At 43.7% G+C, this 14,977-nt stretch overlaps 2 protein-coding genes across 2 annotated transcripts in view; one reads left to right on the forward strand and one right to left on the reverse strand.

The window, feature by feature from the left end:
* The window catches only part of LOC106811087 (inhibitor of apoptosis protein-like), a 9,619-nt gene extending 5,026 nt beyond the window's left edge, over window positions 1-4,593 (forward strand). The window contains exons 3-6 of the mRNA XM_014814616.1: window positions 3,236-3,303; window positions 3,511-3,724; window positions 4,111-4,326; window positions 4,517-4,593. Of these exons, the coding sequence (XP_014670102.1) occupies window positions 3,236-3,303; window positions 3,511-3,724; window positions 4,111-4,304 (476 nt within the window). The 3' untranslated portion in view covers window positions 4,305-4,326; window positions 4,517-4,593. The remainder of the gene's footprint in view (window positions 1-3,235; window positions 3,304-3,510; window positions 3,725-4,110; window positions 4,327-4,516) is intronic.
* A 110-nt stretch (window positions 4,594-4,703) lies between these two features.
* On the reverse strand, window positions 4,704-8,465 carry LOC106811088. Its single transcript, XM_014814618.1, has 3 exons — window positions 7,694-8,465; window positions 6,023-7,276; window positions 4,704-4,723 (listed from the first exon to the last, which is right to left on the reverse strand). The coding sequence occupies exons 2-3, from the start codon at window positions 7,143-7,145 to the stop codon at window positions 4,704-4,706; spliced, it is 1,143 nt and encodes a 380-aa protein (XP_014670104.1). The 5' UTR covers window positions 7,146-7,276; window positions 7,694-8,465.
* Between the last annotated feature and the right edge of the window lie 6,512 nt (window positions 8,466-14,977).

A 14,977-nucleotide genomic window follows, 5' to 3' on the forward strand; every position in this document is an offset into this window, starting at 1 on the left:
TAGTGTGGGTAGAGGGAGGGTTCATAGCTTAGTGTGGGTAGAGGGAGGGTTCATAGCTTAGTGTGGGTAGAGGGAGGGTTCATAGCTTAGTGTGGGTAGAGGGAGGGTTCATAGCTTAGTGTGCGGTGTGGGTAGACGGTGGGTTCATGGCTCAGTACACGTTGTGGGTAGACGGTGGGTTCATGGCTCAGTACACGTTGTGGGTAGACGGTGGGTTCATGGCTTAGTACACGTTGTGGGTAGAGGGAGTGTTCACGGCTTAGTACACGTTGTGGGTAGAGGGAGGGTTCATAGCTTAGTGTGGGTAGAGGGAGGGTTTATAGCTTAGTGTGCGGTGNGGAGCGACAGCGCTCATCTAACGTCTACTGCGGTGACTCTGTGGTGGAGTGTGGGATTCTAGTAAACCCTGTTAGTCCCAAATGTGTTCACATACACGCCGAAACAGTGAAATGCACAGGGATGGTATCAGGAACCTTCTCAAGGAATGTTCGTTGGGATCGTTATGAAAGTTGCCACGAGATGCGCGGTACGTTTAAGTGTCTTCAGATTAAAGATGGAAGCTCCCATCGAACGTAGTAGCAACAACTATTTGGCAAGACAGAATAGGTAAGCACTCATCCATTTACCTATGCAAGCCTACAGGCTGCAATAGAGAGCTGCCACCTGTACCAAATTAACGCAGGCAAAACTACACAGTACCACCAACACAATGCACTGGCAGTGGCATACGTTACATGTAACATACTGACAGTACAGAATGCCATAGAAATTATACGATTTAAGGAGCATAAACCTTCTTTAACCAAATTTAGCTTTTGAAATTTCACTGTGAGTCGTGCATTGTAGCCTCATACATCCAGGCATGTATAGATTACTAGCAAACCCGGCAGTCAAATTCTTTCTAACAGACAGTCAACAAATCCATGTTTAACGCTCCTCTTGAGGTCAAAAGGTTATCTAACACTTACTCTTCAGCTGTCAGGCAGAAAGTAGATTTCATGGTCCCTTTCAATAATGCATAAAAATGCTAGGTCACGCTGAAACAAAAAAGTTTTTCATCGCTCCGTCAGACCATGTTCCTCAGAAAATGTCTAAAATCTGCCCTGTGCCATTGACCTTTGACCTGTGACCTCCAATTTCGGCACAGTGATGGCTTTTCTACCATGATGCTATAACCAACTATCACGAGCCTAGGTCGAGCCGTTTAGATTTGTGCCGCAATTCTGCATTTCCTCCTATACCTTAAGTTAAGGAGTGAATGTTCCCCCCTCTTTTACACCTCTTGACTTTACCTTTGACCCCAGCTTCGACATCCCAACTCGTTTTCGATTACCCCTCACGTCCCGAATATCGTGACCGTACGTCGAGCCGTTTAGATTTGTGCCCAACTGTTGACGACGACGACGCTCGCACGGACGGACGGACGGACGGACGATCATGCGATTCTACAAGCTGCATTTGACTATGTCAGTTGAGCTAAAAAACAGTGTGCACAGTATTTTTATACAGTTTATTATGTGGAGCAAGAAGTCATTGGATTTTGGTAAGTACACTCAGTTACTTGATGGTTATTAGATAATAACTGTGACTGTTGACAGTACAGGATGACATCACTTAATGACATTACTCAATGACATCCTCAATGCTATAATTTAGTAGCAACGCCTAGTGACACCTATTATGACATCAGAAATGCAGAGATTGCTAGAAAAAGCAAAAGACTGACAGCATCTACATTCTATTACGCGCATGTGTGCATGCCTGATTGCGTGCGTGCATGCCTGAGTGTGGATGAACGCATGTAGCTCTAGAACTATAGCCCTCCGCTCCGCCGCAGGGCTATATAACATACTATGGCAATTTCCAGGGAGTAAGCAAAGACAATTTTTTTGCAGTTAATAATACTTCTTCGGTATGCCAAATAAAGCACATTCTCTGTCGCACAAGTGTCTTAAGTTACTACAAACACTAAAATTAAACCGCAAACTAACGCTTAAATGTTGTACTTGCTATATTACTCTTCGACGAAGATTGTTTACCAACTTAATTGTAACTGCCATTTTTCGCTACAATGTATTTCCAAGTGGAGGGGTGGGCAGGTTGCACGCGGTTGCAAACCGCGCTAGCGCTGACAATGAAAAATGGCGGTTTGCAACCGTGTAGGGAAGCGGCAGGTGTAAGAAAGCGCAGCTTCTCTACACCTGGCGTCTCCACCCGCGGCTTCTCTACACCTGGCTTCCCCATACGTAGCGCGCACTTTGCTAATTTCCCGGGGGTCTGATTCAGCCTCGCCGCGCGGTGCTCGGCCCAATTAGCCTAGATAACTTTATGGGCTTGTTGACAGCAAATGCGCAGTGACAAGCGAACTCGGCTCTCATCCCTTCCGCAACACGGTCCAGTTTTTCCCCCGCTTCTGATCCTATTCCTTCTATACTTTTCCTTGCCATCTTCCCCTCCTACCTTCAACTGTCCACCTTCACCCCTGCCGAGCTACTTCGCGATCCACGTCTTACGGTACGAAATTACTGATATACGGTACTCCGTGTGTGCGTTATCATCTGTGTAGTATCGTGAGTTGCGTTTGTTTAGATGTTAAAGTAGTCTGTGGTATAATAGAACGAACGAAGAGTAGCTTTCTAATACCGTGTTCGTGTTATCTATCTGTGTTATCTATCGTGGACTCTATATCGACGCAACCTGTTACTACCCCTATAAGAAACGGGTGCCACTAGCGCACCTACTAAATCGTAGAGCCTGCGGAGCGGGGAACAGAATCACTTGCTTAGATTGGTGCAAGTGACCAGCGGTTTAGTTTGGGGTAGTAGCAGTACGTGCGTAGATTGCCACGTTCCTCGTATCGGTGTAGCATTTAGTATCTAGTATCGTATCGGTTCTAATATCTGTTTTTCTCTCTACGCACGAGTTGTACCGCGGTCAACGTCACCTCTTTGCAACGAGACGTAGGCAAACTACTATATACGCCGTCGCCCGGAGCGGTTCGACTTCGCCATGTTCACGTAAGTGCGACGATTTCCTATTGTTCTAGACTAACCTATGCTCAAACTACCGTTTCGTAAATCCATTTTCGTAAATACATTCGTTCGTACGCGTTATAATTGCGTTAACCGCGACCGCGCCTAACGATTACAGTTGCTAACGTGCGGCACTTGTTTCTAATTGCTTTGACATGGCAAGTGGTTATTTTTTGTTAAATTCTGCGATGTTTCCCATGTAGTCCCACTGTGTACACATTCAACCTGGATAAAAAGACCACTTAAAGAAGAAGTGGCCTTTGTGGCCTTTGTGGGTTTTTGCGTTATCATTCTATGAAAGTGGGTTAACCTTTTAATAACTGCTGCTCAATGGAAATGCCAAAAGTGACCTCTATAAACAGATGACCACCCAATAAAGATGGCCGCTGACACACGTTTGACCGTCAGGTAGTGTCATTAGTAGCAACAGTCAGCGTTGCGATCTCACGCACTCCTCATGCATTTTCCCTACCACCAGATGGCGGTGCGGCGGCGGCTGGAGAACGGCGACAGGACAATTTACCCGGAGCACCTGCTTGCCGCCATCATAGACTTTGAGGAGAAGCGTGGCGCGATCCTGATGAAGGAGCAGAGGCTGGGCGGTGTTGCGGCCGCGCCGGCGAACGCCACCGGTTGGGATCCGAGCGAGTGCGCCCTGCCGCCTCTCGTTCCCAAGTGTCAGAAGCTTGAGCGTAAGTTATCACGGCGCGTGTATGAGCGCCATCTGCAGGTGTAGATCATGGTCTCCCGCATACACCTTTTCTGCGGGGCCTTGAGAGTACGGCAGTGTTTATTTTGTGTTATTTAGAATGGCAACAATGACAATAATCACAATGATCGTAGTTATGGGGATCATGACGAAAATGATGATGATGCGGAGGGTGATGATCATAATGATGATAATAGTACTGGTAGTGATATTATTTTAATAATAATACTAAATTTCGAGAAGATCAACAATAAAATAATGATTACTGGACAAAAATAATCCTAATACCAACAACGATACCCACTTCTGGGAACTGAACAGCAGGCAGCGTGTGGGCTGTACTGACCGGGTTGTGTTCGCTGCTTGTAGCTCTCAGTGTCAAGGAGGAGAATCGCATGCTGAAGGAGCAGCGGCTGTGCAAGATCTGCATGGACAGTGAGGTGAGCATCACGTTCCTGCCGTGTGGACACCTCATCGCGTGCGTGCAGTGCGCGCCAGCCCTCACTGCCTGTCCGATGTGCCGCAAGCCGATACGCACGTGCGTGCGCACCTACCTGTCTTAGTGAGATGCTGGGCCACATGCAGCAGGCACGGATTTAGGCCAGTTTGCACCGGTTTCCAGAAACTGGTCACAGGCCTCAAAATTAACCAGAATGCACCAAATATAGCCTAATTTTTTTTTAATTCCCGGGGGGGCATGCCCCCGGACCCCCCTAGCTCCAGAAGAACATATGGAAACTGGTCAACCAAACCCTCTGGATCCGCCCCTGTGCAGAGCTAGGCCGGCTCACCAGACTCCAGCACGGTGGATGCAATGGATGTAGCCCTCAGCTAGTATATATAGTATTGCATAATATATATATATATATATATATTTTTTTTTTCTATATATTATCTATATGTACTAGCCATGGTGACTTTATTTACTCTTGGCAGTTGGTGAAGCACGAGATGGCGATCGGTCAATGACATGACTTGACGCCTAATGAATCAGAGGGCCTTGTTAACTCAGATTACATAGCTGTCAGTCAATGGCATGATGTGGGACAGTAACGAAACACAGTCTTTAGCTGTTGGTTATCAGTCTTTATTATTGGCAGACAGTGCAGCAGATGATGTGGCTGTCAGGCAATGGCATGATGTGCCAGTCTGTAGATTGTATGGCTTAGTGGTTCATAAAATAATGACATAATTGCCAGCTAGCGTCATTAATGGTGGTGGTCAGTAAAGCAAGCGATGTGGGTGTCAGTCGAAGTTATACCGTAGCAGTGTATCACTCACGTAGAAGAGGTTATTTTAAGGGCCATTTGTCAGCAGTCAGTAAGAAAGGTATTCTTTGGCAAAAAAAGAAAATGATTTGGCTGGCAGTAAATTTAAAAAAAGTAAAATGTCGGCAGTCCGTAAAAGCGGTATTCTTTGGCTAAAAAAGAAAATGATTTGGTTGGCAGTCAGCGAGTAGCTATCTTCATTTGTCAAGCAGACAATGTAATATTATATAAAGCAAATGACTTTGTGATCTTTAGAGCAGCTGACATTGTAACCTAGAAATAGCAGGTTAGCTAGTGGTCAACGAAGGCAGGTTACTTGCTGGTTACTAAATCAGATATCTTTGTGATAAGTTAAGTAGGTGATTTGTGAGTCAGCCAATGCCATGATTTTACACTCAGTAGACCAGATGTTTCAGTGGTCAGAGGCCGGTTGTCAGAAACATCGTAGATGGTTACGGCATAAGTCTAAAATCTCGTAACTTTTGAATGAATTGTCGTTCAAATGTTAAGAAATCTGTACACAAAAGTTTAGCCTTACGATAGTTTCATCTATGATTTCTTGATGATCATCTTTTCTGACAACAGTCGCAGGTAAGCAAGTGACTTGGCAGTCAGGAAATGACCTGACCTGCCTTATGGGAAGGGTTAGGTCATCACTGTCATCAGCATTATTAAGTACGTAATATTTATCTATGTTGGAAGTAACGAACAGCTAATAAATTCGAATCACTATTAAATTGTTAAAATGATGATACTCATCAAATTTAGTCGAGCGAGTGCATCAATCAGCTTGTGTGCCAGTGCTCGAAATGCACCAATGCAGTGTACGTACATGAATACGTATGTGTGCGTGTGTTTGTGTGTTTGTGTGTGCGTGTGCGTGTGCGTGTGCGTGTGCGTGTGCGTGTGCGTGTGTACGTGCGTGCGTGTGTGTGAATGACTGCGTGTGTGGGCGAGCGTGCGTGCGTATGTTGCCTGTGTGTTTCTGTGGATGCATTCAATCAGTATAATACCGTATTCGTCCAATGCCTTAGGATTGTCAGGCTTGATGCTTGGCCAGCGCAGTACCTTCTGCACATAGGCAGAGCCTATCACCTCAGGGTCACCGTAGCGTGTCTCCAGCTCCTGTAGTGCTGCCTTATAACCAACGGATCCAGCTAGATGCGAATAACCCTGAACAATTCTGCGTGCCTCGTCTGTAGTGTACTGTTCCAAGAAACACAGGCGTTCATCGTCGTTATCCGTGTATGCGGTAATTCTCGAGTTGAATTGCCTCAAGAATTTCCGGTAATCTAAAGGACTCCCACTAAATTTTCGAATCTCAGCCTGCGGTTTCTTCAGTTCCCTAGCCACTTCTGCGATTGACGTGGCCGACGCGTCTGTGACATTGGCGGCGGTCTCGGGTTTCGCGTGTTTATCAAGTTCCGCCAGTTTCGGTTTTTGGGTCAGACTCCTACGTGACCTACTAGAGACTCGTGAGTAATGCGACGCAGCTGAACCAAAGTTCTCCAAAACCTTTGCCTTTGCCTCCGCCACAGCCAACTGAACCTTAAGCTCAAGCTCCTCTTCTTTCATTGTTAAGTCCACCTTAGCCTGTTCCATTTCACGCCTTTCTTTCAAGGCCGCCGTTTTCGCCATAATTTCTGCCTTTTCCTGTTCGGCCTTAACCATCATCTCGCTCAGCCTAGAGCTACCTCCGCTACTACCTGAACCCCTACTGCCAGATTGTGAGGCACTAACATGATGCTCATCCTGATCAGAGTCCAAGCCCATAGGCTCCTGCTTTTCATTATCTAACAACCACCTTTCTACCTTGGCCTTGAACTTACGGTACTGCTCATTGGCCTCACCAGAGTTCTCATCTTCCCTGACCTTACCGTCTCCGTCCATGTGGGCTTGGTACTCCTCTTGCACAACGAGCGACTGCTCATAGGCCTTCAGCCAAGTTCCATATTCCCTTCGAACACTGCCCACATCCTTAGTACCATTGCTGATACTGATGGTAATACTCTCCAGCAACAAGTTCACCTTCGTGACAGCGGCGTTCAAACGCTTTGAGCACCGTTCCATCTCGTACTCCTGACCTTCCATAGTGAGTCGCCTTACTCTTCCACTCCTTCGAAGCTTATCCTCCATAAACGTAAGCTCCTGATCTTCCTAACGGCAGGATCGTAAATGATGTAATCTCACAGATGCCGAAATGTCGTCCTCTTAACACAGGTCGAAAATACCAACATCGAAGCAGCCAGTAGACTTAGTTAGATTTACTGCAAAACCATAAATTCACATATAAGACACACATTCACGAATAACCACTATAAATGATAATCTTATGTTGTAGTCCTTTCCCCACCAGGTGCTGCCACCTATGCTAAGAAAGGCACACTAAAATACCACCACTGCCCCCGCGGTTTAAAAGTACACAAGTAATCTTACACGCTCAGAGTAACAACAACCTTATATAAAGACTAATCAGCACTGCTTTACAAATAGCAGATGTAAGGATTCTAATAACATCGTCATTTACATAACAAAGCACAGAAACTCCCACGCTGAATCCACGAAGGCCATCACAAGAAGGCCAACTTCTTGAGTACAAAAATGCCCCGAATTACTCAGTATTGCACAGTCATCTTACAAGACTAACGTCACTTTGCTCTATACACTCTACTCTATCAACATACCGATCCATATGTCCTCTAAGCTCTTGTTAAGACAAAATATCTGCGAAAATACAGGACGCTTCGCAAGAAGCTTCTCTGCTTACAACTCACAATGACAAAGGCCCTGCGCGCGCTGCGCATCCTAAACAAAAGAACAATCAGCAAATTAAAGGTAGCGCATCCGCATTAAAGGCAGATTGGCCGTTACAGGTTTCGTTATCTTTCCACCAGCATCGCGACCCGGCCTATACACGACACTAGCTGCTAGCATGAAGTACGTCTATATAAACTATAGATATGTTCATCATGCTAGCGATTGTGGCCTCTATCTTGTTAACGTATTGCTCTAGCTTTTTTTTCAGTTTAAGTCGGTAACTGATACTCACAGCTGAGAGCTACGCATTTTATAGCAAACTTTTAGATTTTTCGAACCGAAAAACTGATATTTGTTAGCACGAAGACAGCTAAGTGGAAATCCTTATTATTATATTCCTTAGGAAATCCTATAGGAAATCCTTATATTATATTCAGATGTTGTGTAAATGGATTGTTTAATAGAAGTAACCGAGCCCAGTACTAGCACATAATGTATTTACGTCAGCGTGACGTGTTATCAGGGGTGAATAATGACAAATTATGTCATAATTCACCTCTGGTGTTGTGAATGTTTGCTGGACGAGTCAGGACGACAAGCTTAGGACATATATCACATATCTTAATTTGCACGTTAGAACATAAGACGTGTAGCTGTGATTGTTGCGTGCGCGTATATGACAGGTGGCGTTTACCACCGTCATTTGTGTACATTCGTTGCTGTTTCGGTCGCATGAAAGTCAGTCGCTTCTTATTCAACAATGATTTTTCACGCATGATTGAAAAATGCATTAACATATACCTGCGCCATGCAAATGTAAGTAAGTAGGTATGTGACGTGTGTATATCACGTAAGCGTGTTAATACAAGTTGGCATGTTATTGTATTCGTATCGTATTATACATATTTTATTGTATTCACTGGCACCTTGTAATTTATTACATAGCACACTAAGCTCCTTACACTTATGCTAGGGGCACACGAGCGATTTTAGGACTGCGACGTGGACTGCGACGTGGTGACATTATAAATATCTAGTGTGACATCTGCAAATATGCTTTTTATGATGTTCCCCGATTTTCGTTGTGTGTTTTTAAGTGGCGGCAGTTCGTTTCCAGTTACTAATCTTGTCCCAATGTAGCTGAAAAACAGCTGTTGACCATGTAAACGCAATGAGATGATGCTGCTTGTCTCGGCAAGCGGAAAGTACGCGTTTGGAGTTGGTGATTGCGTGTTACACACGAGACAAAGTATCATTACAAAGACACGCAGACAAAGTATCATTACAACGCAAACACCTTCCAACGTTCGAAATTTCCTGTCAATTATTTTTATACAACTCTCTATTATTATTACACGAAATGCTAATGAGGCTGTGGTTGGCGCACAGGCATTTTTCAATTCGCTGCTAAACATCTGACTATAATAAATTAACCAGTATAAGAAGAGGAAATAAATCATACTTCGAACGCATATATTGTAAAGTTTAACTCAATAACAGTCCGCTATATATGACAGAGTATTAAACAAACAGACAAGGGTTTATTGTATCAACAAGAGCTTGATGAATTTATTGCTTAATCTGAAAACTAGCTAGGTCGTTGGCACGTGTGCATGCGTTTTATTTACATGCTCAGAAATATTGGCTAGTATTTCCTGCGATACGTTCCTTCATATACACAACAAATAAAGGCACATTACTGTCCTACTGCGCTTAAATATATTAAATCTAACTTCAATACAATAACCAATATGTCTGCCCATAGCATAGATATCTCTCGTATAAAAAGCGATGTAGGCATTATAGCCTATATTGCATCAATAGCTAATAATACTTCTGCTAATATGTATTATTAGCTCTTGATTGCATGCATGATCCACGGTTTCCTTACATCTGTTACACGCGAATGGTGCAAGACTAAATTGTTATCAGCTGCATTGAACACTCGATGGCACCACTTGTGCAGCAGCAACGGGAACGGTAGCTTCGGCAAACAGCATTAATTAGTAGTAGCAACAGGGGTAAATAATCTCGAACTAATTTAAAACAATTTCAAAATAATCATAAAATAATCTCTCTTTACGGCTATTTACCTCTGGTAGCAGGAATAGCAGAAGTAGTAGCAGCAGCAACAGCCGCGGCAACAATAACAACAGCGACAACAACAGCAGCAGCAGCAGTAGCAGCAGAAACAACAACAACAACAAAAACAGCAGTAATAGCAACAGTAATAGCAGCAGCAGCAGCAGCAGCAGCAACAACAACAACAACAACACTGAGCAGCCACAACAACAACAACAACAACTACACTAGCTCTGCCCGTGAAACCCCTTTGCTTATGCAACTTCCACCCTGTAGCGGTAGCGAAAGGGGCTACACGGGAGGAGCTATAGCAGCAGTAGCAGCAGTTATAGCAGCAACAGCAGGATGCAGCAAGCAGCAGCAGCAGCAGCAGTACCAGTAGTAGTAGTAGAAGTAGCAGCGGTAACAGCCTCTGGTTTTACGACATGTTTTGGACGAGTTTTGTTTTACTCCCGATTGCACTGCGGGACGCGACCGTGATACCGAGCAGGCACTTTGACTAATAAAATGATAGTAAATAAACACAAATTGTATTCACTACCAATATAATCATATTTATGTATCCTGTATCGCCTACATATTCCACGTAAATGACACTCAAAAGCTACTCTGCAACACACAATCTCGCCGCACGCACGCCACTGTGCACACAAAAATTAAACACACAGAGCAATGTCTTTCTTTATATCTATCTTTCGTTCTATCTATATGTCTTTCTGTCATTTTTTGCTCTCTGCGAGTGCACAGGTAAACAGCACAGGTGCACAGGTGCAGCGAGGTGCACAGGTCTCACGGTTGAGATTGTGTAATGCAAAATAGCATTTGAGCGGCCTTTACATGAAATTATTAGGCCATATAATAATATTATAAACAGTAGATAACCATTAGGACTTCGTGTTTATTTACTATCATTTTATTATTGAAACGACCCAAGTGCCTGCGCGACAGCTGTCCGGTTCACGGTGGTTGTGTAAAGTAAACACGATACTGCACGATGCGTGTATTTCAAGAGTACATAATAGGAGCGCTCCTATTATGTACTCTTAGTGTATTTGCGTGCGCAGTCGGTAGATTGGCGGAAGCTTGCCTCGCATTGAAGCAACACGGACTAGCTATAGCCGTAGAACAGGTGTTGATCGCGGGGACGTGTGTGTGGGGTGAGATGGAGGGTGTGCGGTAGGGTGTGAGGTGATATAGAGGGTGTGCGGTAGGGTGTGAGGTGAGATGGAGGGTGTGTGGTAGGGTGTGAGGTGAGATGGAGGGTGTGCGGTAGGGTGTGAGGTGAGATGGAGGGTGTGCGGTAGGGTGTGAGGTGAGATGGAGGGTGTAAGGTGATATTGAGGGGGTGCTGTAGGGTGTGAGGTGATATGGAGGATGTGTGGTAGGGTGTGAGGTGATATGGAGGGTGTGCGGTAGGGTGTGAGGTGAGATGGAAGGTGTGAGGTGATATGGAGGGTGTGCGGTCGGGGATGGCGCGATATTGGAAGGTATGTGCTAGGTGAGTGTGGGGAAGGGTTTGTGCGATGGTGCAGGGTGCGGGGGCGTGTGGGAGGGTGACATAAAAGGAGTTCGACATCCTTACAAGCAACCTGTACGTAGGCGCCACTGTTTTAGTAACAGGATGTTTAGCAATCATATCCATATTTACTTAAACCATACTAACATTCCGGCTCGTGGCGGTACGCTATAATAATCCTTGTTATATATTTAATGTACACTTTATAGTTCGGATTTTCTGCAATACAGCCAACGTCGGCCTACATACAGTATAAATGTCAAATAAATAGATATGGTTATGAACAATTGCATTGGTAAAAATCGGTTATCAATGCCCCTCCCCTCATACGCACCAATACATACGTTTTTCTCATTAATTACAGTTACTCTGATAAAGCGTAGTAACTATAATAATCACGAAACATCATGCCTGCTGAATAGTCGCTATACCGCTAATCTACTTGTATTAATCGCTACATTAATTTACTTATTTATTTAACTTTTTTTTTTTTTTTTAATTTATTAATTTACTTGTACTAATTGCTTGATTGTATTCAAGACCGTTGGCGTACGTGCCACTGAAAGAATGGCTATCGGCAATAATGGTGCGTTTAAGAAACTAGTTGCATGATGCATAATAAAAAGGTATTATAACAACAGGTATTATAAGCTCTTGATAATAATGGAGCTTAATTATTGCTATATCGCATGTAACGTGCCATACGTGTTCGGTAAAGGGTACGCTGATATATGTAAAGTGCTGACGTTGTTCAGTTTATTTGGCTCATGTGTTTTAAACTGATTCCAAAAGTTCCTGTGGCTGCCAACTTGATTTGGATTTAACGATATCGGTGTCAGTCTACATACATATATAACAAATCTGAGCGTACTAAACAATTATATCAGGAGTGAATAAAAACAGTGTTTGTCCTGATTATGCATGTATAAATCGTTCGTGACAGTCAAATGGGCGCGTTATGAAAAAAAACTACAGGGGCCATTTGCAACTTTCCGGAGAACTACAGTCCTTGTGTTCAGTTGCAAGTGTATTTTCAGCATAGGATACCATTTTGGACTCATACAACCATTCAGGGTGAACCGCGCTATAGCGTCTATTTACTGCGCATGTGATCACTATACTGACCAATCAGACGGGCAATCTATAATTCTATATATATATATATATATATATATATTTATTTATTTATATTTGTTTATTCATTCATTAATATACTATGCTATAGTAACCCAGTGGCTCGGAAACTAACTAAACTCTCTCTCTAGATCGTTCCTCCGTAGCTCACGTGCCCCCGCGTAGCAAAATCAACATCAAGTTCACTGCGCATTCATTTCTGTTCTCCCGATTCTATTCGTGCTCTACGGAAATGGCCGCCAGAAGCTTCATGCGGATTTCTTACGTGACGATATATCCCTGGTACATCGTTTACACATATATAATATTATGTTAACACCTATTTCATTGGTGCGCAGTGTGCGGCGGGCAGAGAACATGTCCTTAGCTAATGGATCTGTGTTTTGCCGTATCCTACCATATCGCATTGTATCGTACCGTACCGCACCGTAGCGCATCGTATCGTACTGCTCCGTAGCATATCGCACCGTACCGTACCGTACCGTATCGCTCCGTACCAAATCGTAGGCCCTACTCGATTTTCACGGCCGTCGCTAATCCTGCCATCTCTGCTTCAAGTCTTACCACAGGAGTAGCCTCTTCAGTAAAGTTTGCTATCACTGTAAAGATAAAACAGCGATTGTGAGATGAACGCGTGTGACCCTGCCGGTATGTGGGATTTTTTACATATTAAAACACAAGCTACAAAAGAGCATAAGAATATAAATTTGTGTTATTATGTTATTGGTTCTGTGATTGCAGGTGGCCAGCGCGCTAAATCTACGCGGGTAAAAATTATTTTATCTAATATATCATTTGTTTTTGAAATTTATTATTAAACATTACTTAATTAATTTGATTTAATTTAATTAAGAACTCAGTTTAAAAATTGCATAGCACGATGGCCCGCGCCTGCTTTTAATTCAGTCTCCGAGTAACACCATAATAAAAATTTCAGAAGGAAATAAAAGATAATAACCAATAATCAATAAAATTTCAAACCGGTTTTAATAATAAAATTTTTATGCGAAAATTCATGGTCTGAGACTTAATCACACAAAACCGGTCACAGACACCTACATTAGAATAACGTCGCGGAGATGTTTCTGTATTTTATAACTTGGCGGTTTGTTGTATTAAAACCCCTTAAGACCCAAGGTAAAGATGCACGTAAAGTAGAGAGCAATTCTATGTGCATGCATACCAAAGTGGACGCATCGCGCATGCGCATCGACTTACCCCTACCGCGAAGGATATACGGAGAATTTTCGAACGCAGGCAACTAACGTCACATCTACTTCTACATGTGAATGGCGCGGTCACTGGAAACCAAACAAATGCATGGGCAATGGGCTTTATGCACTACCACGGAATAGTACGGTTCGTTAACCGCTAAAACCGTAGCCGGATGCGGACCGAATAGTTTTAGTTTTGACATGTGCTTCAAAGAATCAACATGCTCGGAATTATTTTTGGTGCAGTTTTGGTTCCAGTGGCGACCACCACTTTTAAGGCCAACTTGAACTACAACTTCATCGCGCTTTATCCACGAGTCAAACACTGCTCTCAAATGCACCTTTAGCGGCCCAACTCTGAACTCGAATCCTACCTCTTGGATTCTATAAACTCCCGCAAAGCCTTACAATATCCACCCACCTTAGCAACAAATCTGGTCTTTGCCCTGACTCTAGCCTTAAGTCTAACCAAAATCTAAACCTAGTTTTCCACAAAACACTCGCTACGACACACGACTGTATAAACAGCTGCCGCTTGCTGGAAAAGAGAAAGATTGCTGCAACAGACGGATCCCTAGCAGAAGGACAAGGTCTCTCTCTCTCTCTCTCTCTCTCTGTGTGCGCGCGCGCGCGCGCGCGTGCGTGTGTGTGTGTGTGTGTGTGTGCGCGCGCGCGCGCGCGTGCGTGCGTGCGTGCGTGTAGGTTTGATTTATAATTGTGGTCATCGTCATAATGGTCACGTCATGGTGTGTTATAATTGTGGTTACAATTATGGCCAGGGTTAGATTTAGGTGTGGATTTCGTGATTCAAAAGTTTCTCTGCACATGGTTACGGAGGCACACTTCGTAAGCAACACGCGTGCGTGACATGATCTACCTCTGTATCTAATGCAGTGTCGCGCAGATCAAGCCAACACATAGATAGTACCCAGTACATATAGTACAGATTACGTGGTACATGATGTTCACATATAAGGTTAATAATAATTAACATTTTGTTATGCACTTAACATTGGTACATAAGTAGTAGGATCACTGTTAGGTTTAGTGTTACGGTAAGGGGCAGGGATAGCGACAGGATTATATTAGGGATTTAGGGTTAGGCTTATAGGACTATTAGGGACTTAGGGTTATGGTTCGGGCTAGGGTTAAAGCTAGGGGTACGGTTAGGATTAATCATTAGTATTACATTAAATGTATGGTTAGGGTTAGGGGCTGAATAAAAAGTTATGGTTGGCGCTTAAGGGTGATTAAAGTAGGGGGGT

Source organism: Priapulus caudatus, unplaced genomic scaffold, assembly GCF_000485595.1.
Source record: "Priapulus caudatus unplaced genomic scaffold, Priapulus_caudatus-5.0.1 Scaffold503, whole genome shotgun sequence".
NCBI classification, from domain to species: domain Eukaryota; kingdom Metazoa; phylum Priapulida; class Priapulimorpha; order Priapulimorphida; family Priapulidae; genus Priapulus; species Priapulus caudatus.

Bases quoted from the DNA above. Each gene is read 5' to 3' on its own strand.
- LOC106811088 (XM_014814618.1), bottom strand. From the start codon at position 7,145: ATGGAGGATAAGCTTCGAAGGAGTGGAAGAGTAAGGCGACTCACTATG. The intron at 4,724-6,022 runs GTATTATACTGA...CTGATTCATTAG, and splicing joins TAAGGCATTGGACGAATACG to GCGTCAAGTCATGTCATTGA.